The sequence below is a fragment of the Asterias rubens genome, chromosome 4, assembly GCF_902459465.1.
Source record: "Asterias rubens chromosome 4, eAstRub1.3, whole genome shotgun sequence".
Taxonomy (NCBI): Eukaryota; Metazoa; Echinodermata; class Asteroidea; order Forcipulatida; family Asteriidae; genus Asterias; species Asterias rubens.
The window spans coordinates 21,592,714-21,619,760 of NC_047065.1; the positions used below are offsets into that span (position 1 = coordinate 21,592,714).

General features: G+C 37.8%; 1 protein-coding gene across 2 annotated transcripts in view; it reads left to right on the plus strand.

The window, feature by feature from the left end:
• The window catches only part of LOC117289148 (puratrophin-1-like), a 72,306-nt gene that overhangs the window by 12,713 nt on the left and 32,546 nt on the right, over positions 1 to 27,047 (plus strand). For both annotated transcript variants that reach the window (XM_033770142.1, XM_033770143.1), the window contains exons 3-10: positions 5,104 to 5,277; positions 8,794 to 8,917; positions 14,153 to 14,252; positions 14,838 to 14,942; positions 16,185 to 16,301; positions 22,091 to 22,338; positions 24,256 to 24,394; positions 26,071 to 26,196. In XM_033770142.1, coding sequence (XP_033626033.1) covers positions 5,104 to 5,277; positions 8,794 to 8,917; positions 14,153 to 14,252; positions 14,838 to 14,942; positions 16,185 to 16,301; positions 22,091 to 22,338; positions 24,256 to 24,394; positions 26,071 to 26,196 — 1,133 coding nt within the window. The remainder of the gene's footprint in view (positions 1 to 5,103; positions 5,278 to 8,793; positions 8,918 to 14,152; positions 14,253 to 14,837; positions 14,943 to 16,184; positions 16,302 to 22,090; positions 22,339 to 24,255; positions 24,395 to 26,070; positions 26,197 to 27,047) is intronic.

A 27,047-nucleotide genomic window follows, 5' to 3' on the forward strand; every position in this document is an offset into this window, starting at 1 on the left:
ATAGGGTAGAATCATAGTGGAAATTAGAAGAAGCTGTTGCAAACAACATAAGTGCGGATGGTATAAATGCAAAAGATAGTTAAAGGCCTGACGTTTCGACTCTAGCAGAGTCTTTCTCGAAGGCTAAAATCACAGTAATACAAATCTAGTGCACCAAAGATTTTACACCATGAATGAAAAGATCATTCATATATCCGGTCAGTTTTTGTTATCTGTTCAAGGCATCACGGTCATGCAACATTGAGAACCCATCTGAATGAATCAGAGGTTGACTTCAGCTATTATGAATTATAGACAAAATGCCGTCCACACTAAACTCTTTCCCGTTGACTGGACTACGGTCCATTTCCTGCAATGATGGCGCCAGACTCCACAATTGTTTTTTTTCTTTTTTTCTTTTTTTTTTTGGGTGCAAGTTAGAGGCAAAGAGTTAAGTTTTTAGGAGCAATATATACTATTTCCAATTTAACCAACAATGTAAAATAGTAGTGTGGAGAGAGTTTTGTTAAGCAAAAAGTTCAAATAAAATGAGCTCAGTTTCATAAGTGCCAGTGCCAATGCATCAAAACAATTTTTTCCTTGTGAAACGACTTTTAGAAATCGAAAGTTTTCACTTTAGCTTTTATATTGAAGTTATTTGCGTCAATACTACATTTTCTACCTCACATATCTGCTGTGGGTTCAAAGGTAAGGCCTGTATGGTCCATTGCTGAAAAGGGAAAAGGCACCAAGGCAATTTTGTCCTTGATAAAGGCACGAGGAAATTGTAAATTTCTACTTGAGCATTTAAAGGGCACCAAAGTGACTGCCTCGATGATCAGGGGATGATCAGGGGGCATCGAGGGGGTCACCTTTGATGCCTCCGTGAAGTATCAATCAGGCCTGCAAAACTATACCCGACACATTTCAATCAGTACTTTGCACTTTTAGTTTAATCACAACCACAAGAGGGCAGTATTTACTTGTAGTGGCACAGAATTGGTTTGTGAAGATGAGGCATCCTGCCTGGTTGTTATCATTGGTTCATGTGATATCATCATTCCATGTGACGTCATCCCATGCAACTACACACCTCTTGACTCAGAGATGGAGAAGTTTCTTATCTTTGTTGAGGATTTTACCTCCAAAGATGTTCCTACAAAGTCTAAGAGGTTCCTACCTCAAGGGAATGTTATAACAGAACAAAATTTTGAGTTGTTATAAGTGAAATACGGTCTCAACACATACTCAAAATAATTATTAGCATAAAACCTTACTTGGTGACAACTTCGTGTGACAAGGGTGTTTTTTCTTTCATTATTATCTCACAACTGCGACAACCAATTGAGTTCAAATTTTCACAGGCTTGTTATTTTGTGCATTTGTTGAGATATACCAAGTAAGAAGACTGGTCTTTGACAATTACCAATACTGTCCAGTGTCTGTAAGCATAGAGTAAGATGCTCTAAGTGTGTCTAGTTCTGGCAGAGAATAAGCTACTCTATGGAATAAGTGATACTGCCCTCTGTGGTAAGAAATTGTGGTAAGAAATTGACAAAACATGTAAAGTTTCACTGGTGTATCAAAATCTGGTAGTGAAAAAGTGATACTGCCCTCTGTGGTAGGAAATGTTTTTGTGTAAATCCATACTCATGACAAAACATTGTAATGTGCCTCATAAATGAAAACCACTTATCCCCAACCATGAAGTCAACCCAAACAACAATGATCATTTCTCTGGGATTTGTTGATGTAACTGCTTTCCCCCAAAAATGGTTCCCATTATCGAGAGAGGAAAAACTGATAGAAAATGAGTACATTCCATTCTCGGAGTCATCTATTTATATCATCTTCGATTTTTAGCACATTTCAAGGTAACCTTTCCCCCGCTGCTAACAAAATTCCACAATGGATGACATCACTCATTGTTATTTCAGTTCAAACCACGGTGAGCTTACATAAACAGTTCAAGCCTTGATATCTGCATGGGTTATGTACACACGACAACTCGCATCAAAAGGATTGTATTTTTATTGTCTCATTCAAATGATTCCAAATCAGTGAATGTCAGAGTGGATTTACTATACAGTCTAATTCCTTGTCCTCCTGGAAAACCATCATTGTTTGTCTGTGGATTCGAACACTTATGGAAATATAGGCGATTAGGGTTTGACGTGTTTGAACTTGGAGCAGAGAGCAATCTGGTGAAACTCTGTCGAGGCTATTCTGCAGTTATTCTGTGGATATTCTGCAGCTATTCAATGACTCATTATAGCATCCCACAGCTCATGATTTTAATGAGAGAGTTTGCATTTAGAGTCAAATAAGAGATACTGGAGACTAACTTAAGTGGAGGCAAATGATCCAACGAGGCACTTGATCCTGGAAGTGTCGAAACTCTGAAGAAGAAAAAAAGATCGGTTGCTCTTGAACTAAGAAAAAACATTTACAATCAGTCAGACAAAGCAGCAGTAAAATATATATAAGAAATACGGGAGTAAGTAGAGTCAAATAAGAGATACTGGAGGCTCTTAAAGTTGAGGAAAATGATCGAATGAGGCACTTTATCCCAAAATTGCGAAACTCTTATCTGAAGAAAAAAAAATCATCTGTTGCTCTTGAAGTGAGGTCGAATGATTACCATTGGATGAAGCAACAGTGATATTTATTGGAGTCCAGGAGGAAACCTGACAGGAATAGCAGTTCGTTCCACTTGACTGATTTTGTTAACATCAGTCTACCTGTGGTGTTGTTATTTAGCCTTCGAGTAGGACTGTAGGGTGTAAACTGCAGGCCCTTGAATTTGGTTTGCAGGAGTAGCATTTTATGGACGAGATACTTTACGGAATTTGTTGTGTCTGTTTTTAATGTCACTTGTTGGATCATCTTATGAAATTGAGGACTGATAAGTGGTAGTCAGTTCAAAGAGGAGTGAAGAGTAACTAACAGGAATTAAAGTGCCCTCGGAACTCTACATTTAACACCTGAAAATGTAACTGAAGTATATTCCGCATGATCATCTAACCTCGCTGTACGATCTTAACACATCACCTCTGGAAATTGTACTTCTCTGGGACTCCATTCCATCGTTAGAAAGTGCTTCCCGGAGCCTTATTTGGGTATTTCTGACAATGTCGCATCAACTTGACTACATCATCAAGGAATGTCTCTTCATTCTGTGTGTCTGTGGAAACACAATTTAGTCCTTTGGGAAAATCATCCCTCGCACACTGGAGATCTTGTTGTATTTACTGTACGGATTGATTGAGAGTAATAAGACATTCTGAACTTCTGATGGAATTCAAATGGTTGTGAGAGTGGAAGTTTTTCTAAAAATGTTAAAGTTAAACATTCCTGGACTCACGTGTAAATGTGAGTAGAATTTCTTTCTTGCATTCATGAACACAAGTTAAAGCAGAGTGATGGACATACAAAGAGTTAGGACTAATCTTTTCTTGGACTAGCCTTCAGTTTTTAATATCTCCTAGGACTAGTCCTAAGTTCGGACTAGTCCTATGTTAGGACTAGTCCTAAGTTAGGACTAGTCCTAAGTTCTTTGTGAAAATCGACCCCTATTTAGAACGATGCCGAATCCTTCAGAATTAAATCTTGTTTTTTTTATATCAATTTTGATTGACGCCTAGTTATACCTGGGAAACAAAATATTTAAAGAACCCAACATTCCACTGTTACAAAGGGTTTGAGTCTTAGGTAACCACATGCTGCTGGAATCCGATGAAAAAAAAAAAAAAAAAATTCTTAAACCATTTTGCTTTAAAGTTTTCCTGCTCAGCAAAGATGAGCAGCAAAAATTTGAGTCTAGACTGTCCGGAATGTTTTAAGTATACAAAAAAAGGTTGTATTTAACCAATTTAACCGATCAAGCCTTGTTGGCAACATCTTTTAACAATAGCTGTTTATCAGTCAACTTTGTTTGCTTTATATCTCTATAGTAACAAACTTGCAAATTATCATCGATGAGGAAAAAACAACAGGATCCCGCCCCAACCACAAAAACCAAGAAGCTTCTCCGTTAGATTAATAGCTCCCGGTTTATGCCTCACACAAGGGTCCATTAATTGTTATTTTTGTCTCGATCAAAATTTTGACGGTCATTAACAGTCCCTACAACAAGTGTTGCTGCCAGAAACCCTGTCACTCACTCAATCACTCTCAAGCTTCGAGAGAGATGACGTGTTTGTTAAATTTTGTTCAATAATTTATAGTCCGATTCTCAGCATGAGTTGCTGTGTGTATACATGTAACACTGATTGGTTACTTGTAGGAACCTGGTTTATTTGTTATGGTGGACGGAAACTCAGAGTGCTCCTGTGTAAGTAGAATTTCAGTTTGAACCTTGACAAAGCATGTGACAAAAATCAATGTGATTTTTTTAAAGGCTGGTTGGTGTTTTCTAAATTAACAAGTGGTTTTGTCTTTTTTTTTTACTTTTTGATTTTGCAATACAACAATATGTACCAAGCATGTGATTTTGCACAATTTTTCATGATTTCATGAATTTCTCCATGCATCAATTTTCTTGAAGGAGGCAAACTTACCATCACTTAGATGAAAAGTAATGCAATTGGTAATTTTTGAAAAAAATGTTTGGAAAAGACTTAACTTTTTTCAATCATCAGGTTTTGGACTCGCCAGATCAGCACTGATTGTTTAACTCAATTCTCAAAAGTTAAAGCATTTCAGGCAAAAACAGATTTTTGCATATCGGGGAAAGTTTTTCATCGTGTAAGCTTTATACCATGTCAAATATGTGCACATCTGTGAAGATTGCTTGGACTGGCCAGGTTAGCTCTTCAAAACAGGACTGTTGTTATGAGAGGTGGCAAAACAAAGAAACTTAGAAAAATTGAAAATGAGATTCTGGACTTCAGAATGTACTCTTTATAAATAGAACCTCTTTATAACAGGTCTCTTTATAAGGATCGAGGGTTGACTGTTAGACTTCTTCTTCACCCGTTATTGAATTTTCCATTTTTTGTATTGGAGACTAAGTGTGTGATGAGCCAATGATGAAGTTTGCACACAATTTATAAATTAGGATAACCCCAATATATATCACTGAGGAATGAATTATTCAACTCATTCTTTGCTTTTATTTTCTAGGGTCAAGAGACATGAAAAAGTCTAGTTCTCGTCCGGGCAGCAACAGTGCCGCCGAAGATGGTGACGGGAGCGGTGACACACACGGTGATAAACACAGTGATAAACTCCAACTGCCTCAGTACATACTGGAAGTCAACTTTGAACTGTTGCATTCTGAAGCAGTACTTCTTACAGGTATGTTTTTAAAGGGTCTATGTACTTTTTGTAGGACAAAATACACAATGTCCACAGATTTACATTAAATTTACACAGTTTGAAGACTATGATGGTAGAAAACTTCCCTGAAAATACATGTCTTACTTGCTGAGATGCTGTAGCTTTTGAGAAATGAGTAAAACAATGTAAAGAAAATAATTTTCGTCTCAGTGATCTTGAGACGAAAGCTATTTTAGCATGTAAAAACTTATTTTCATGACAATGGTTTGTTATTTAATGCATATGTTGAGATACACCAAGTGAGAATACTGGTCTTTGACAATTACCAAAGTTGTCCAGTGCCTTGAATGGGAGAGTAGAGATGCTTGGCAGAACAGGGTGCAATTCATAATGAAAATATTAAAGAGTACACCTTAAGAAAACAAATTGTAACCACACCCATTGGGAGTTTTGTTTTCTAGTTCCCCAGGGGAGTGAAGGTAGATTTTTACCTTCATCAGTTTCAGCAAGTTTATAATTTGTCCTGACTTATTAAATTGGTTTAGGATTAGGGAATATCCTGGTGTGGCCACTATCTAAACATTGCCAACTATTATTACTCTACTCCTATATGTATGTGACAACTCATGGGCATTGGTCAGTGTTAACGGCACTTGAAACTTTTGTTAAAAGACCAGTCTTCCCACTTGGTGTATCTCAACAAATGCATAAAATAACAAACCTGTGAATATTTGAACTCAATTGGTTGCTGAAGTTGCGAGTCTAGAGAAGATGGAAGAAAAAACAATCTTGTCGCCCAAGTTGTGTGCTTTCAGATGCTTGAATTTGAAACCTCAGCTGAGGTCTTGAATTTGATTCAAATATTCAAGTGAGAAATTTCTTCTTTCTCAAAACTACGATACTTCAGAGGGAGCTGTTTCTCACAATTTTTTTTGCTCGTTACCAAGTAAGGTTTTATGCAAGAATTATTTTGAGTATTTACCAACAGTGTCCAGTGCCTTTAAGGTTCCCTCCAAACCTTGGGGGGTTAACTTGTGACAAATCTAAAACACAGCTTTTCATTTATGCTAAATGCTACTAATTGTTGCGGAGTCATGTTGACCACTCTTTTTAATTTGATGTTCAGACAACCCTAAGTTCGAAACCCATATTTTCCGACAGCTCTATGTTCAGACACCCCAATTAAAAAAAAAAATCATTTTGTAATCCTTAATCCACTTTTCCAGTTTTCTACTGTTGACTCGTGTTTGCAGTTGTTATCAATGGCTGTAACTTTTTTAAAATGCCTTAAACCACCCAAAAGTGTTCACCCAAATGTGAATGAGCATGCAGACTTATGCTGAAAATAATTTGAGTTGATTGGCAAAAATGAAATGTTTAGTTAAATTTCAATAAAAAAATGGTCGGCAAAGGTAGCTTTTTGAGGATGAATATGCCATTAATATTATAATTATTATGCCCATTTCTTGGGGGGGGGGGGGGGTTAAAGCATCAAATGAACTCAAATTTCTTCCAGTATGAGCCTACATTCCATTCACATTATTGGAATACTTTTTGGCTGGTTTTAGTTATCTAATATACAAAAAATACAACAATTGGAAGAACTGCTCCTTTGACGGATGCAAAGTAGTACATTTAATTGTGTTTCTCCTTTGTTTCCTCTTTGCAATTAAAGACACTGGACACTATTGGTAGTTGTCAAAGACCAGTCTTCTCACTTGGTGTATCTCAACATATGCATCAAATAACAAACATGTGAAAATTTGAACTCAATTGGTCATCGAAGTTGCCAGATAATAATGACAGAAAAAACACCCCTGTCAAACGAAGTTGAGTGCTTTCAGATGCTTGATTTTGAGACCTCAAATTCTAAATCTGAGGTCTCAAAATCAAATTCCTGGAAAACTACTTCTTCCTGGAAAACTATTTTACTTCAGAAGGATCCGTTTCTCGCAATGTTTTATACTATCAACAGCTCCCCATTCCTGGTAACCATGTAGGTTTTTTTTGCTATTGAGTAATTAATTACCAATAGTGTCACACACCATGTGTTTCAAATGAGTAACCACCACTCTCCAATAGAGGGAATCATGCCAATTTTAACACTTGTTCAAAGGCCGGTTGTTTACCTTTTAATTGCCCACATGGCATGATGTTTATTTCTGTGAATGGACACGTCATTATTGATGACTTCATCCAACCTGTATGCCAAGGACTTTCCCCTAGTGCTACTCATTGCTTTGAAACAGACTGTGCAGAACAGTTCACAACTTTGCCTGGTTTTATGTTACAAATCTAATTGTGAACTGGAGACAGAAGACAACAAACTTCAATCATCCTTAGGTCAACCCTTGACACCATGTTGCCCCTTATTTCAACCGTCATACTTAAAGGCAGTGGACACTACTGGTAATTACTCAAAATAATTACTATCATAAAACCTTGGTTACGAGTAATGGGGAGAGGTTAATAGTATAAAACATTGTGAGAAACAGCTCCCTCTGAAGTGAGGTAGTTATCGAGAAAGAAGTAATTTTCCACGAATTTGATTTTGAGACCTCAGATTTAGAATTTGAGGTCTTGAAATCAAGCATCTGAAAGCACACAACTTCATGTGACCATGGTGTGACAAGGGTGTTTTTTTTCTTTCTTTCATTAATATCTCGCAACTTCGACATCTGATTGAGCTCAAATTAATCATGACACATGTTTACATCAGGCATGATTCGCTTCCAACCTAATATCTGAGTTAAATTTTCTTTCGCTTCCCTCAAAATAGCAAACAAATTTAATGAAGAGACTAAAAAAGAATATCAAATTTTGTAGAATAATTAAGTCGGGTCTTTTACTCAAATTGTTCTTATTTGTTTTCCATGGGTCAAATATAACACTGATTCTTCTTATCTTAAAAACCTGATTTATTCTCTTTTCTTTTTTTGCCCTCTAAAAGTTAGTTGTCCATGGGTCAAATATAGCACTGATTCTTCGTATCTTAAAAACCTGATTTATTCTCTTTTCTTTTTTTGCCCTCTAAAAGTTAGTTGTCCATGGGTCAAATATAGCACTGATTCTTCTTATTCTAAAAACCTGATTTATTCTCTTTTCTTTTTTTGCCCTCTAAAAGTTAGTTGTCCATGGGTCAAATATAGCACTGATTCTTCTTATTCTAAAAACCTGATTTATTCTCTTTTCTTTTTTTGCCCTCTAAAAGTTAGTTGGCCATGGGTCAAATATAGCACCGATTCTTCTTATTCTAAAAACCTGATTTATTCTCTTTTCTTTTTTTGCCCTCTAAAAGTTAGTTCTCCATGGGTCAAATATAGCAACGATTCTTCTTATCTTATAAACCTGATTTATACTCTTTTCTTTTTTTTGCCCTCTAAAAGTTAGTCAGATTTTTTTTTAGTAAATACCCCATATTTAAAAATGAAACATTTTCACTGCTCAAAGTGAAACCCTAATTCCACCTCGTCGCAAACATCATTAAATGTAACGGTTGGTAACCTATAGTAACCATGACGCTTGTTCCTGCAGGGTCAAGAGACAGCAGGGGAGCAGCCATCTTGGAGGTACAGGGAGACAGCCCAGTCTGGACAGAATCTCAGTATCGAATGTATGACATCAGCAAAGTGCTCGGCTACTTATTCGGCATACCTAGGTGAGTTTTTTACCGCTTCTGTTTGAGTTTTTTACCGCTTCTGTTTGTTCGTTTGTTTGTTTAGATGATCTTCCCGTCGAGGGATATTAAGGCCAAGCTAGAAACAGATAATCTTTCCCATAAATACGTTGGTTTAATGTCTATGATTATGAATTGCACAAATAAAGAAATTGTGAAACAGTAACCAGATAACGATACTGTTTCACTAGTCATTGTGAAATCAACGGTTAAGGCCAAGCTAGAAACAGCTTATCTTTAAAGATGCTATGTCAGATTTTTGGCCCCAAACATTAAAAAATAGATTTTTTTGAGTGAATGGTATTTCAAAGAGTATCACCCGCTTTAACGAAAAAAAGTTTAAATTTTACTTTTAATGGTCAGGAACCATGACAAAAAATTTAAAACGTTTCTTATAAAACACATAAGAATTGGTCACGTGATATATTGCCGGGATCCCGACAAAAACTAATTTTGAGCACTTTATTTCACTGCTACTAAAAATTTGCGCATTTTTTCGAGCAATGGCTCAAATGAAAGCTTGTAACTTTCTCGACTCCCATCAAAATACCTATTGAATTTTAAATCAAAATTTTTGGGTCAAATCGGCCAAAAATCTGACATAGCATCTTTAATGTCTTTGATTATGAATAGCACAAATCCAGAAATTGTTAAACAGTAACCAGACAACGATACTTTTTCTCTAGTCATTGTGAAATCAACGGTTAGCTTGGGGGAGTTTGAACCTACAACCTTGTAATTGCAAGTCATGCTAACCACTGGACGACCACCTGTGTTATAAGTTTCAAACCTGTTTGTGAAGGTGATTTCTGCCGATTATTTTTGTTCTAAAACTATTTCACTGCCTCCAACAAGTTGTTTTTTAAATGTTATTGTGTGCCGTTCTGAAATTTTATAATTTTTTTTAGAAATTATAAATTAAGAGTTTTGAAATAAGCCGGATATCTGAAAATAAGTAAAGAATGTATTTCATACAGTCTTTTGTATATTTTTCTTCTTTGCCTGGGGGTCTTTTTCTTGAACGGGTTGGGTGGATGCAATGGTTTATACTTTCATCATAAAGGAACCTATCTAGCAGAAAGCATACATGTGACATGAGTTCAACCAATCACGATTCAGGATCTATGTCGTGTGATCCTCCGTGTATAACAAAATTAATTTAATAAAAGGAAACAGTCAAACAATGTGAGTAAATCCCATCACCTGTTTGCTTTTCATTGTTAATCTTACTTTCATTGGCTGTGGTTAGCAAATGCTTAGCAGCTGCCTTAAGCCACACTCTTCATGTTACGCTCACAAATGACATCCCTCTAAGCAAGTTGTTGAGACAATGTTATGATTCACTCCAAAACCAAGCTGCCGTATCAAGACTCATTTCCTCATATCCTCTATGCAAAAAAACAACATTAAAACAATAGCTGTGCATAATTATTTTAACTCCTGCGGTACACGCTATCTTCCCCCAAAGGTCAATACATTTCCAGCGACCTCTTTCGACACTTCCTAATCTTCAATAAATCCCTGTTGAGCCTGCCCTAATGACTTGTTGATTCCTGCAACCGGTACCTCTGCGGGGCAGACTACCAGTTAGTTCATTATTATGAACACCGACGTTAGAACACAAATGACCGGTTCGTTTCAGATCTTTGTATCGATAGTTCAGCGTAATTAGCGGGTTTATTTGTCTCTTTGTTTTGGCTAATTGTTGATCCGCCATCGCTGTGAGAGGAACTGATGATGCGGACAGCCGGGTATGTCAGGATGAAGCAATCGTTGTTTTATAGCCCAGGGTCAGTGAGGAAGTTTGGTCTGCGATTGGTAATCAACCTTCATCAACAGTTTCCTTTGGATCCTGAAAAACTTTCCGGCTTATTCTCAACCCCCCCCCCCCCCCCCGACACACACCTCCAGAGTGTGTATTGCGTAAACAATTACCCGTGTACTGCAGCTGTGCGCCCATTTCCTTTTTTTCATTTTGGTTTGACTGCTGGAATGCCACCATTTTGGGGGTTCCAATTTCATAGAGCTGGAGCAGCACAAATTGCTTACAATTTAGTTTTGCTTAGTAGAAATGAGCAGGATACCAGTCACAATTTGTTTATGTGACATGGTAGTTTGGCTTGTAACCATAATCTGGTAAGCATATTTTTATTGTGCTAAGCAACTTTTCATGTACAATGATATCATGGTATTTGGACCTTGATAGTTTCAGTGACAATAATTGGTTTGAAATTGTTTGCCAACAAAACTCAAATTCCTTGGCATATTTTCTTCTAAGAAATTACACCAAAACAAGAGTTGTTTTGGTCATTAAATTCCTTCACAGTGACATTAAAGTTATCAAAGCTGATTGCCAACCTTACTGCTTTTCTTTGAAATGCTTCTTACAAAACCTCAAACCCAAACATTGTTCCCCAGTGACCCTGCATTAAACACATCAAGAGTAAACATTAAACCTGCTTTTTTACCCCCGGGGCCCAATATCATACAGCTGTTTAAGCAGAAAATACTGCTTAGCACATATCAATGCTAAGCACAAAATAGATGGGGCCCAAGTTACAACAATGTACACTTGATGGACTTTTGGCTGGTTACCAGTTTCTACTAAGCAATATTTTTTTGAGTTTTAAAAGCAAGTTTTTGTGCTTACAGGCTCTCTGAAGTTGGGCCCTGGCTCTAATTTCATAAAGCTGTTAAGCAGAAAATACTGCTTAGCAAATTTCTTTGCTGAGCAAGAAATTACTGGGATACCAATCGCAGCAATGGTAACTGTATGAAATTCTACCTGGTAATCTTGTTTTGCTAAGCAAGATTATTTCTTTGCTTAGCAAGTTGTTGTGCTAATGGGCCCTGATGACCTCTGTTCAGAGGTTTGTTGGTGATGAGAGCGTTTTTCTAGTATGGAACAACCATGAAACAGTCCTGGATTAGTTTACAGTGGTCGGAGGTTACTGCAGGTGTGAATTCACCTGCAGTAATTGTCTTTGTTTAGAGCGGCACGCTGAGCATGTCAATACTATTGACACATGTTGTCCCTACCGGAGCCGCTGGTATTAGCAGTTCTGCCAACGTTCGGACTGTACCTTGTATTGATTCAGTGAGAGTAAACGTATATAGTGGCAGTTTCCCAAAATTTTACCACATTTTCCTTTGGCCAAACAAAAATATGTTAAACGTCCTAGCCTGCTTCCTTTTTAGAGGACGCCTCCTTTAAAAAAAGGATTTTTTTAAATTGTAAACGGAAGAAAAGGCGGATTATTTTATAGATCTCAGTAATTTTTTAAAGTAATTTTTAGAATAGCCCAGCCGTTTGTCTTAAAAAATATGTCAGGGACCCATATATAAAAATTAAAAAAATCCTTCCTTAATTAAAAAAGGGAGGATGCTAAACATGTTTGTCTTTTTATTTGGCCTTATTAAAAAAACAGTGTATTATTACTATAGTTTACTATAGTTTTACTGCAAATTATCTGCAGTGGTATTAAAGTGTAAGAACATTTAAAGTATAATGACACTAAAAAATAACTGTTATATTATCATATTAAATAACTGCAGTAACTGCAAAAGACCAATTGTTTTGTGGCCAAAATCGCTTATAATAGTAAAACTTGAAATACCATAGTAAAATTACAGTATTAATACAGTAAAACTGGGTGGGGGTACCAGTTGCAACATTTTGAAAAACATTACCAATATTGTACCTTATCTTGATTCATAGACAGTATCCGTAATCAGTGGCAGCTGGTCTGCAAGCATTATTAATACTTATTCTTATCTGTTAAAAAAACCTTCAAGTTTGACTAAATATATCTCAAGGATTATGGAAGTAGAGTTGATAAGAAAACAATCATTATAGTAAGATTTGCGGTAACACCATGTAGTGATAATCTCAAAGGGGTAGTACTGAAAAGGACCATAGGTTTCAACTCGGACGTTTTCATTCAGATTGCTTCTGGAGAAAAGTATTATTGCAATACTTTGCTAAACAATCATTGCTAAACACTTGGAAAGCTTGCCACTGTTTAGACAATCATATGCACATGCCAGGATTATTAAACTGTGTATGTATAATGACCTTGTGTGAACCAACAATGCTATAGAAAAGAATGTGTATTGTTTTCTCTCACAGAATAGAGGAATGTTGGTCTGCTCCTGGAATCGCAACATTCACAGGGCGCGTTTGCAATGCCCCCTAAATAATGGTTGTGGTACTAGGAGGAAAATATGTAGCGAACTTGAGTTTTTGTTTTCATAAATTGCATTGACTAGTTATAATAATACAATTATTTATGAAGTGCCCTATTCATTCAGGAATGCTCTAAGCATAAACAAAAAAATGTTATGTTGGCGTTACCCGACCTACCCTAAAAATACGGCCGACCCTGGACATTTTTATTTTTTCAAGGGATGAAATTTAATGATTAAAATCTATTAAAGAGTCAAGAGTTTAAAAATATACTTTTTGTTGTGTGTAGCCTTGTTTTCTTTTGTTATCGCGTATACTACCGGCTTAAAGCCATTGGACACTTTCGGTAAACAGTATTGTCCAAAGGCCCACACTTTCCACACTTTGTGTATCCCAACTTATATATAAAATAACAAACCTGTGAAAATTTAGGCTCAATCGGTCATCGGAGTCGGGAGAAAATAATGGGAAAACCCACCCTTGTTTCCGCTCGTTTCGCCGTGTTTTGACATAACATAACATTTTTATTTCTTTTGCCTAAGGCTGAACCCAGTTATACTAAGACACAAAATTGCACTGGTTAAAAGCTGAACAATAGAATTGTACGGACAAGTATAACTTAGGATTACTGAGTTATGAGGGGGATCCACAAGATCACAGGGCTTGCAGCTCAACATTTTGACTGGACCAGGATTGTTTTTCTTCTACAAGACCTGATTTGGAATGAGAAAAAAAATATATAAAAAAATACATGAACATTAAAAATTTGAATTGTTTTCATCCAAACAAGCACACTGGGGAAACAAACAAACTTTTTGCCAACTTTTCAAAACTTGCTAATGTACATCCCTAAAGGTCAAAATATGGTGTTGGAAAATGCAAAGTTATTTTAATCAGTTTGGTTGTTTATCTTGTTGAATAAGAGTGTTATTACACCAGCCAGAGTCTTTTTCTTTCAAAACAATAGTTGTAAAACTTCCTGTGTTTTTTAAAGTTATTGATGGCAAGTCATTTTATTTTGTGTTCCGCAGGGAAGACGTTCGATCTAAGGGACTCTCGGTGGCTATCGACGCAAGATCTGCCCCCAAATCAGCCGTCGAAATTATCGCAGAATCACTACAACTTCTTGAGGTAAGTTTCAGAACTGTGTTTTATTTGTCCTTTTACCTTAGTAGTTTTGAAAAAGGCATTTCATTGTGAGGTATTATTGTACACCTCAGTTGTGGTAAGACCAACTGGTAATATCTACTCAGCTGTTTAGATTGTGTTTGTAAGAACTTGTCTTTGCCATTATTTTACTGCCGCAGAGTAGATTTCAGAGTTCGGGGAGGAGGGGTGAACTCTTCGTTGAACTGTCCTGCGAAAAGTGTGTGTCAGTCTCACACCTTTGCGTGGAAAGGTATTGGCAAACTAGGTAGAGTGCCAACATTTTGTTAGTCAGCTCAGTTGTTGGAGTTGTAGAATTGCAGGTTAAAATCCCACTCTAAATTCGTCTTAGGTCGCCCAAAAAGTGAAATTACAAAGTTCTCACTTCTGCGATTGATTTTTATCCCCACAAGAAAGTCATTGACAAAATATGGAGGCGAATGAGCTCAGTTGGCAGAGCGCCGGCACAAGCGTAGGTTACAGGTTAAAATCCCACTCTAAATTTGTCTTTGTCCGCCCAAAATGAAATTTAAATGTCCTCACTTCTGCGATTGATTTTTATCCCCTCAGGAAAGTCATCCTGGAGCAGTCCACCAGGCAGTCGTCCTCATAGATGCTGATCCTGTATTGAGCCGATTTGTTACCAGCCATTCCAAGCCAAGGGTCAACTACAAGGTTATTGAATATTTAAAAAAGATTGGGTTCAGCGTTGGTTTATGGAAAAGTCAGGCTCGATGGTTTTCTTACTTTAATTAATTCTGATTTTGAAATCAGAAAAATTGTTATCAAATAAAAAGTCCATAATAGCAGAGAATGTTAGCCTTTTTGAGATATGGTGGACGCATTATGGTGTCCTTACTGGCTTTTAGTAAGCTTAACCTGTTGTGTTGTGTTCACCATATCTCAAAGGGGCTAATGTACAATCTGTATATGTTGTTCAGCCCTTGTAGTCTGTAATATGTCCTTATCTTTTCCAAAGACCAAATATCATGCCCGAACACAGCCTGAACAGATGCCTCATCCAGAGCGCAATTTCACGGTTGCACCGTATAATAGAATTTTGCTTTTATTTCCTATGGATTAACACACGAGTCTGAGGTGGGGTTCGAACCGAGGTCCACATAGATGATAGGCTGGAAAAGAAACCAGGTCCCAAGTGTCTTTATCAACCTGTTTTGGTCAATGACACAAGTGCCGGGACCTGAACCCACACTTATGACAACACAAGAACTTGGGACTGTTGCACTAGACCCGCTCAGCCATGAGGCAACCACTGAATGAAGACTCACAAAAGTTCTGACTGAACACTTCGTGACGTTGGGGATTTCACTTTAAATTTGCTTTCACATCAGTAGATAGATAGTGAACTGGTGGTCGCTGAGTCGTCATCAGTGAAACACACTTGTTGTTTTGGAAGCACTCTCATCTCTTAGGAAGTTATTATTAATTGTCTCCTGTGCTCATTAAAAATGAATCTATAATGCAGTGGCAGTCAGTGGCGGGCGTTGCTTAGATGTCAGACTCTTATGTGTAAGAAAAGCAGTCAGTCTGGAAGGTGCTTATATAGTATTGGGTTTGTCGTGAAACAAGTGTTTGTGGCTGCTGTTTAAGTAAGTCAAATACATTTAAAATTTGATTTTCTTTGTGTTCTTAACTAGACATTTGACCTCCTTCCGTATTGCTCATTTTAAAATGAAAACCAAAATTTTACTTTGACAAGTTTGCACCATTTTCTATGAATATTTCTGGATGTGCGTTTCAATATCATAGTTTGTAATGAATGGCACCCGCAGAGGTGGCAGGATCAAATCACAATCTTTTGAACTTTTCTTTTTTCAACCAACAATTGATTTAAATATACCCACTCAGTTTCCCTTGTGGTTTATTATTTTTTATTTTATTATTGTTATATCTTAGTGTGAAGTGGTACATTCGTTAGACAAGCTTCATCAGCATATAGCGGTCGATCTTCTAACACAGAGATTCGATGGAAGCTTTCCATACGATCATGACAGCTGGGTCAGGTTTAGAATGGTAAGTCTCATCCAAGTTTCTCTAAAATTCCTTTTTTTTTTTCAAAAAGAAAAGTTTGTGGTGCAGGAACTTTGTTAAAGGCAGTGGACACTATTGGTAATTACTCAAAATAACTATAAGCATAAAACCTAACTTGGTAACGAGTAATGAGGAGAGGTTGATGATAATATTAAACATTGTGAGAAATGGCTCCCTCTGAAGTAATTTTCCGCGAATTTGATTTTGAGACCTCAGATTCAGAATTTGAGGTCTCGAAATCAAGCATCTGAAAGCACACAACTTCGTGTGGCAAGGGTGTTTTTTCTTTCATTAATATCTCGCAACTTCGACGACCAATTGAGCTCAAATTTTCACAGGTTTTTTTTTTTATGCATATGTTGAGATAGACTGGTCTTTGACAATTACCAATAGTGTCCAGTGTCTCTAACCCAAGGTTGTTACACACATTGTAGATAATAGAAGCGGTATAAAAACCTGTGTTTCTAACCGGTTCACTGCTAAACTGTATGACACGAAACACAGTAAAGAGGGCCACTTTGCATCCATCACGTTAAAAGTTTTTCAAAAGGTTTTAACTTATTTTGTTTCAACAAATAATTATGAACATGCAGGTTTATAATGGAAATCATTTGAGCTTTTTGATATTTATTATAAAAAAAACCTAATAAAACAAACTGAAGTTTTATTGTCAATATTTGATTTAAAACAAAACTAAAACACTATTTTTCATTATTAAAACCTATTTTGCAAAGTGGTCCCCCATTATTGTGTTTCTTGTCGTACCATAAACGGACTCTTCATTTCAGTCTGACCACCGTCCCCAATGTTGTTCTTTCTGTTTAAATTACTGGACTGCCTACAGCTCTATGCTTCGGTTGCACCATCCAAGATTCTCTGCTGGGTATTCCAAAAATAATCACCAATGTCAAGTTTTATTTTGGTTGAATAAATACCCCCAACCTGTCAACATTCTTGTAAAAATTCCAGCATATCCGCTTTTCAAGATCAAGTTCCATTTGTGAAAAAAGTTCTGCTTTTTACAAAGAAGAAGAAAAATCACCAATTACTCCAGTGATTGGCTTTTTAGTTTTGTTTTGTAAACACTCTCAGCCCCCCCCCCCCCTCTGTTAGTTGAGAAGTACAGAAACTTTCTCTCTGTGTTTGTTTTTTTGGGATGAATTCCTCCTTGGATTGGGAAATTCCTCCTGAAATGAAGTCCGGCAGTCACTGAGTCCCAAGTTGGTATGTGAGTGAACTCCTGGGAGACTTGGTAGGGTAGTCCGGCAGTCTACATTGCTGGGTGATGAATCCTAAGTTGTGCTGAGGTGATATTGTGGGAGGAAGCGGATTAGGGGTAAAGATGGAGGCTTCATGGTCTGAAGCTAGACTTGATTTTTTTCTTCTGATTCTCGATCAAACTAAGTAGGAACATTTGGACTTACTTGGTTTTGATACCTTTCTCTGGGAAATGAACAAATCTGAAGAGTAAAGTTTTAACAAGGGGTTAATAATGTTGTGTAATCCCCCCTCCCCCTCCCCCATTGATTTGGCATTTTAAACATTTATATAGAAATAACACAACCGGATGATTCTAAAAACCAAAGGTATACTTTCCCTTTACGCTTACTCCGTTTAGTTTTCTGCTTTGACATTATTGAGTACAGTCTTACTTGAATTAGTGGAGAATATTGTCAGAAAGTTCAGCAAATGGCTTTACTACATCCTCCCTAAGATATTCTTTAATATGAAGTAGGCCTAAGCAACATTTCCTTTAGTTGATGAAACCCTCCACAAGTTTCCACAAAATACTTTAGTTGGGCACTGCCCTCAATAAACACTTTCGGGGGGGGGGGGGGGGGGGGTAAAAAAATAAACCAACTCTCTGTCCTATTTATCAGATAAGTTTAGAGCGATGGTTTTATAAAACCCTGTCATCAGATTGTAATTAGAAACATAGCCGAGGGCTATTTCTGAATTAGCTTATAATCATAAGGAAATATGACCACAAGATCTCTTACCAGATACATTGAATCTTTTGTGAATGACCTCAAAAGGTCATCACAGCACTGACCGTTAGGGGTCACTCCTAAGGGACCTTTAAAACAATTTTTCCTAACTTTGAATTGGGTTACAGGCCTGTATGCTTCATTTTTGAAAGGGCAAGGGCACCGAGGCATTTTCTCCTTGAGCAATTTAAGGGCACAAGGGCAATGACCAGGGGGCATGGAGGCAATCGCCTTTGTTGCCTACGTGAAGTATTTGTTGTTTGGATTGAATTTCAAACTCCAAAGAATCCAAATCAAATCAGACTCAGATCCTCTCCTCAAAAGAAACATCCCTCAGCTTCATCTGAAAATACTTACAATCTTCAAGAATCAAACTGTTCCTGATATCAACACGTAAGGTCCGAGGAAATCCAAGGAAAGTGATCAATTGTAGAAAAATTATAAGCTTCCGTTCTGGGTTTCAAGTGATGAAAGGTAAGTAACTCTGCAAGACAAAAGATATCCTGAGACAAAAAAAGTTGATTTATACATAAAATAAGATTGAGAGGACATCAAAACTTTGAGACAGTGAAACAAATATTTTACTAACAAGTTTTCCTGTGTCTGGTTTTCCAGAAAAGGCTGGTTCATTGTGTAATATATAACAAATAAACCTTTGAATTGTTGGGTTTTTAATAACAACAATAATAATAATAATAATAAAACAATTCTTATAAAGCGCATATCACCCGCCGTGAGGTCCCTATGTGCTGTAAAAGGAAATCATCATTTATTGTACAAATTAAACAGATATGTTTTTAACTGGGTTCTGAATTGTTCTGATGTCTCAGCCTGTTTGACAACCTCTGGAAGACTGTTCCACAACTGAACTGCTGCATATTGGAAAGAGCATGAATCTTATGACTTGGTTTTGATAACTGGGGAGTCAGCAGGGATTTATAGAAGATTGCAGATTTCTGGTTGTTTTTTACTCCTGAACTAAGCTTTGAAGATAAACAGAGCCAATACCATGGATACACTTGATAAGTCAGAACCATCATCAATAGCTTTGTTTTCCCCCTAAGATCTTGGTACATTTTTTTACTACATCACTCTTAGAAACAGTACTAAAAAGTATAGAAAACCAGATAATACCCCCTGGCAGTCAAAACAACGTGAAAGCTATTTCTGGTTGAAAAGATTGAGGGGATTTTTGTGGTCAGTTTAGAGATGTTGAGAATGTTTAGTTCATACCCCCTCTGTGTTGTAAAGAGGCGTATGGTATGTTTGTCTTGTTATTGTTTTGCTGTTTTGTGTTTCTAGGTAGGGATAATTGTTTTGAATATTTGGTGCAGATTTTGTTGATGGACGTAGTGTTTGTTGTGATGGTGGTTGGGGGGGGGTCTTAGTGGCCGTTCTGCTGAAATTCTGAGCATTGCGTTCTATGCTGGCACTTGTGGTTACTAGTGTCCAAAGTTCAGACTCACCTGCAGCAGAAAACGTCTTAAGGTGTGATTTTCAGGAGCTTCAGGGATTTCTTTGAATGGGTCCAATGCAGCATATAGTGTCGAACAGTTTTCTGCTAAGCATATTATGAGTAGGATGCTAGTCCAATATTGTACAGGTTGAATGGTGTTTTGGTTGGTAACTTTGTTCTGGTAAGTATGATTTTGTTATGCTTAGCTACTTTTTGTGCTCAGCTTTAAGCAATTGGGCTCAGGTTGTTGTTATAGGGAGCAATTGCTCTAGCGTTTTTTATTGTTCCCCATACATTTTGTAAACAATTAAAATGTGCACTATGTTAATAGGATCAAAACCACCGAATACCTTGGTAATCACCCCCATTGTTTTAAAACACTAAGCATTCCTTATTGACTTGTGGCATGTGACCATGACTTGGAGTGTCTTGGAATGCAAGTACACAGTCCTGTGTTTCGGGTCCCCCTCTTGCATAATCCAGCCCAAGGAACTTGGGACGCTCTATGTGGTGGTGGAAGGACAAATCAGTTAATGGGACTGTCAATAACAAGGAGTTGGCTTCAGTGTCACCGAGTCTGCAAAGGGGATCCAGTGGGAATCCTAGAGGGATATTATTGCAGACAGGGGTAGTCCCAGCGTGGTTGTGGGCTCGTTCATTATCATCGCTGACCTCCTGTTTTTAACATCATGGCCGGCCGGGCACAATCACTGACAAGGACCTTGCTTGGATGTTAACATCTAAGTCTTTGATTATTGAAGAGGTGTCCTTAGTTCTTTTATGCAGAATCAACGGTAGCCTGTGGTTCTCGGGGGTGAAACATTCACAGAGTCTCTCTGCGGGAGATATTACTGGAGCCCTTTTGACGGTCACACGAGGAGGTTGTTTACCCTTTACAAATCATCTTTGGATTCGGATTTCAAGAAGGATTTATAAACAGTCCATCATATAGACCTCATGTTTTTCCCGACTCCACGGTGAAATTGTCTGCGGAGGATTTGCCTGCAACCTTTTTAACATGTTGATGCAAAAGTTTGGGTGTCGTGACCTCGGCTCTTGTGAACTGTTCCGAGGGTGTGCTTTGATAACTTTTAAAGTGGAGAGTTTTTGAACTTCAGTCTGGAAGGAGGAGGGTGTGGTCGCTCTCTGTTTTCGTGACCAGCATCCTGTTTTTCAACATTACACTCTGCGGCTGTACTACTCAACCCCAATTGTTTGCTGGGATTGAATTTTGAGCCCAAGCTTGAATTAAAAAAAGATGTCGTAAGGTGTTGATGAGAATCGTCTGAGTGGAATCAAACGTATCGCAGCGTGGGACCTCAGATGACGGAGCCAATCTACTTTCAGCGACTACAGTGGATGTTCACGGTGACCTCGGAGAATAAATTACCCGCTTCGTTTGGAAGGATCATCTAGATTTAGCTGGTTAATCAGGTATTTAGCGCAGAGACTTGTGGTTTATGACCAAACACAAACTAAGTGGAGTGGCACTTTTAAGAACTAGGGCAGAGGAAGATGGCACCGCCCGAAGATCTACATCGAAACTGCAATGGCAAATACAAAAAAAGAGGGCACAGGAGTAAATTTGCACAACTGCTGCAATGTGTTATGTTTTAGTTTTAGTTTATGTGCAATGTGATAGTTTTAGTTTGTCCTATTTAGCTATGCAATTTATAGTTCGATCTTCATTAGAAATCGAAGCCTAAATTCTGGTTGATCAATCCATGGAAACAACTGTGAAATATTAAACCATATTGCACGGTCTGTTTGACTGCCTGCGTTTTGCGCCGTTTTAACTCCACCTGTTATGCTATTTTAAGCTGTGCGTCAAGTTTGCTTGAAGATAACTTCATTTACGCCTCATTGGATATAGGATGGAGAAGGGCTTTATTCTTCCGTTTTCCACTTGTGCTTGTGTGATAACTTGATTAAAATATAAAAAGGTTTGGCAATACGCCAAGGCAGTATTTTAAGGTAACCTGTGAAGTGTTAACATTTTTAAGTCTAAAAACATTTTCAAGATATCTGTTTATTTTATCCAGATGTCATTGATACCATTATCTTGCTTGTTTACCAATGAAAAGTTTTCTATTTAGTTATCATATGGTGTCTGCCCTATCAACTTTTGATGGTACGTTATGCGCCTTTCATGGTCGCAACAGGTAATGGAGAATAAGGGTTCGATTCGGGAGGTTGAGAAACGGCTACCACATCAAGACAGTGGGTAGCATTACTCAAATTGAAAAAAAAATTCTTATTCTTTTGACTAGTCAACTTTTCTATAAAGCCCCTAAATTTTGATGTTACTTTGAATCTTGTTGCTATAGAAACTAGAGCCATTCATCTGCGGTTGTCAGAGTGCTGCTAAATTCCTCTTCACCTCCATGGAGGAATTCACGATGAGTGGTAACCCGCAGAGCGCCAGTGAGATCAACCAGGCCATTAAGATGGTTCATCAGAAACATCAGGATATATACCAAGATGCTCGGCTAGCGGGTCTACACCGGGAGGGAGACGGAGTGCTGACGGCTCTCCGGAATCACGAAGGACCTCTTGCGGTGACTAAAGATTTCCAGTAAGTTTCGTTTCAATTTGGTCTTACTATTTTTGTCTTGTTGTTGTCTATGATGACTTTTGGTCGGTGAAGATTTTTTATTGTACGCTTGTTTAGACAGGTTGAGAAACCCCTCTACTGTCTTAACTAGGTGAGGTTTGCAGTAGCACCAGGGGTCGATTTCACAAAGAGTTAGGACTAGTCCTAGGAGATATTAAAAATTAATGGCTAGTCCTAAGTTAGGACGAGTAACTCGTCCTAAGTAGAGATAAGACTAGTCTTAACTCTTTGTGAAATCCACTCCATAGACCTTATCGCAAATACTGGGTATGCTTGCAATGGGTGTGGAACGAGGTGCATGCTGGTCTAGCTAGCGATCAAGTTTGATCGCTAGCTAGATCATCATGCACCTCATTTAACAGTTGCACAATGGGTGTTTGTGAAAACCAGTGGTTGACAACTCAATGTTTCGACCAGTATGCTCTGATCGTCTTCAGGAGAATTTTTTTCAGAACCAGCAACTCAACGGCGATACTCACATGGTGCTACCGCAAATCTCACCTAATTATACTCCCACCATTCAAAGTTTCAAAACTCCCTATTATCTGTTTATCCGGAGAGAGCCCCTTGTGGTTAGCTTGATTAGGACCCTTAAGTATAAATAAAATGCCCGCTACTATTTCAGGTCTTAAAGACGATGATAAACCAAGCTTGGATTATAGAGATTGAATGAAGCAGCTGTGAATTTGTCTTTGAATTGATTGATGGATAATGAGTCAGTTTCCCCCTTTAATTAAAAAAAAACAAGAATCTAGGAAGCATTTGAAGCTGTCGACAATTCAGAGCATAAGTTAGATCTTTCACAGAACAAGTTTTTCAGAAATTAATTCTTGAGTTTGTTTGTTTGTTTCTGTTTTGGAGAGCTTTACTAAACATCACACAATTTCAGTCGGATCTCTATGACTTGATAGAAAATTTTGAATGTTGTAGGTTTTATCTAATTTAGGGTTGAACAAAGAGAAATTGACTAGAGTGGTAGTTGAATCTGCAACACCAAGATTAACTTGCCAGCTACGAACTCGGCTGTCGAGCACAAATGCTTGCAGTCTCCATATTTTGTCAATATCTTTGTCAGATTTTCTTTTCATTTTTTTTTTCCCGACACTTAGATATAATTATTCCCATGAAATGAGTAACCTTAATTGCTATTTTTCATGGTGAAACAATACCAACAGTATATTCTATAGCGGATGCATAATTAAATAGACGCTATTTTTATCAGATTATTGACATGCACTTGTCTGACTCAAACCGCTGGCTGGATGCTTAAAGGCACTTACCACCTTTGGTAATTGTCAAAGACCAGTCTTCTCACTTGGTGTATCTCAACGTATGCATAAATTAACAAACCTGTGAAAATGTGAACCCAATTGGTTGTCGAAGTTGCGAGAGAATAATGAAAGAAAGAACACCCTTGTCACACAAGTTGTGTGCTTTCAGATGCTTGATTTTGAGACCTTTAAGTAATTACCAATAGTGTCTAGTGTCTTTAAGGTTCTCTGATCAACAAAAAGCTTTAAATCTACTCTGCCCTCACTCGCTAGGATCGTGATATGATTGTTCATGTTTCTTGAAATGTGTTCCCATTTATGGCAGAAGTTTTAGCTCTACTCTTTGCTCCGTGTTGCATGAGGTGTCGGTAACAAATTAATTGGTCAGACCAGAACTGAAAAAGTCTGGTCTGTGAATTTAGGATACACTTAATTTTCGAGCAGAAAGTGTGGCAATTGGTTCATAATGTAGTGATAGTGATTTAACATCAACCTTGTTGTAATGTCTGGGCGCCAATCAATTCAATTTTCTGTGGTTTTCAAACCTCATTTGCTGATTCTAGCAACGCATCATTTCTTTGTGCTTTTCTTCATTTTTTTTCCCCAGGGATGCGATGGTGTGTGTCAGCGCCCTCTTTGACCAAGTTCATCAAGCGTGCACTCAACTCGACGAGCTTGCAGACAGACGACTCAACATTCTCAATCAGAGACTTCTGCTAGCCGTCTTTGAAGAAGAAACAGCGGATGTGAGTGTTAAAAATAGATTCATGAAAGTCCTGATGATACTGAACGCAAATCTTGATGTCATCAATTAACAGTGAACTGTTCACCCAAATATTTTCAGTCTATTTTGCAAATCTCCTTTTTTGGTGTTAAGATCGCCCTGTGTAGCTGTTAAAGTATGAGTCGCTTTTAATTGTGTTGTGTTTGTTTGTGAAAGTCTGAACTTTTAATGCACCTTCAGGGCTGGGGGGGGTGGGGGAAACACAATACTGTAGGGTATGTAGCTCAAAATGTCTGCGTAGTGATAACAAAATAGAAAATCTTTTAAAAAGTAAAAAAATCTTTGATCTACCCCTGTGTTGCTGGCATACTTGAAATCTCAAACTCAATCCAGTTGGTGAAACTCACACATCTCGTTCCTTCATAAACTTGGTAACAAGAAATTGATAAAAAGTTCCTTCTGTAAATTGGGTAAAAGAATTTTTTTTCATAATTTGGGTGAATGAAAGTTTGTCATTAATCGTGTAAAAGAAAGTTTCTTTCATACTTTGGTATAGAAAAGTTCTTTCATTGAAGTTAATTAAAGAATAATAAAAGTTCCTTACAAGCTAGGATCTCTAAAGGTAATGGAGACTGGGGGTGTGTATTGTCTTGGGTTAAGAAGACTTCCTTTGGCTTATTAAAAAATAGCACCGGTTCTTGAACCCTGCCTAATTTCACTTACAATGGGGCTCAGACAGTTTGTTTGACCAGCAGTTGGAAAACACATCCAAATTGATACAGTCAAAGCTGCAGTGTCAGCACAAGTGTTTGACAAAGACTTTCTCATAAAGGCAACTTTCTTTGAACTTTGACCGTCTTCGTTGTTGTGTGTGGGGGCCCGAACAAACATTGATTTAGTGTGGCTGAGCAGAGACTTAATCAAGGCATTAGAGTTTACTGTTGACTTGTGACGGATCTTTTATAGTCTCTCATTTTCTTTTCAGTAATGGCTTTGTTGGAGGTATACGTGTGTATAATGAACTTAAAAAGTTATCAATAGATGTATTTCTTAACCAATTAAACCGATCGGTGCATCTTCATGGAAAATCAGGCTGACACTTTTTTCATATGAAAAACGACAGATGATCTGTGTTTAATTTATGTGAAATCTTTGAATTGGGAACATAATGTAAAAAAACCCCTCTCTTTGGCTTTGTATGTCATGTATTGAACCAATTTACCTCACATCACTGGATAAATTGTGCATTTGCCATGTAGTGATCGGACAGAATCCTCATATGTTACACTTGTATGTTCTCGTATGTTCCTCAATGTACAGTGAGCATTTAAGGCGACGTTCATTGAGTCAGCGTACGCAAAAGATAACTGGCATTTTGACTAAAAATGGCAGACAGCTGGCAACTAAGTAGCCTCATAATGACGGCAGTACAAAGGGTCAAAAGATACTAAATAGACAAGCCAATGAGGCCCGTTATTGGACCAAGTTTATACCTCTTCCGAAAAACACTTGGGTGTTGTATGCCAAGGGATTCTAACATAAAAAACACAAAGCGTGATTGACAAACGAAGCGCTTTCACCATTGCTAAGGATCAGTTCCTCCTGCAACCAAGGATACAAGCTAAAGTGATTGTTTCCCATCAGTTAATGGATGCTCTTTCTGGTGTTTTTCCCCCACTCCCTGTTCTCCGCTCACAGGTCACAGAATGGATGAGCAATAAGGGAGAGCTACATCTCGGTAAAATGAAGGAAGACCAGGCCGAGTCGCTGGGAAGTGTTATCGCCATACAGAAGGAGTTTGAGAAGTTTTACTTCACTGCCATGGTAGGTGTGGGAACTGGTACAGTTTGAGTTTGGATGGGATGGCAAGTGTGTGGGGATTGGGGGTAAACCAGAGTTGTTAGGTTGGTTCTTGCCATAATATTAAGGAGTTTGAGAAGTTCTACTTCACTGCCATGGTAGGTCTAGGACGTATAAATGTTTAAGTTGGATGGGATGGAAAGTGTGTGGGGATTGAGGTTAATTAATCAGGGACGAGCAGTTTCAGACTTTTATCTGAATTCAGACTTTTTGAAGTCTGCCTGGTAAAAAAAAGAATGCTGTATTTTTCTTCAAATTAAAAAAATTAGGGTCTTTCATCTACTTCACTAGTGCTGAGGATGCTGTTGCCAACAGCCCCTTTGAATGGGTTACCCAAAAGGAATGTATATTTCCATTCCAGGGGTTACCAAAAGATAGACATGCCATGATGTCTTTGCACCATCTAGTATCTGGATTCCAGTTTCAGACTTTTTCATCAGCAATGGCTCTCACCCCTGATTAATATAAAAACCAGATTTGTTGGGAAGGGTTCTTGCCATAATATCAAGGTGTTTGGGAAGTTCTACTTCACTGCTATGGTAGATCAGGGAACTACAATTATTTGAGTTGGACACAATAAGGCATGCAACTCTTCCGGTTTCCGCGGAATTCCGCAAAAAATAAAATAAAAAATATCAGCGCTAAAATAATACCAAAAATATATATATATATATTGCTGCCTCGCTCGGCACTTGCGTTGTGCCTCCGAAATGTTTCCTCTTTTTTTTCAACGGGCAGTTGCATGCCTGCATGATGCAAAAGGAGGATGGCAAGTGTGTGGGGATTGAGTGGTTGAGAAGTATTCTCGCCACACG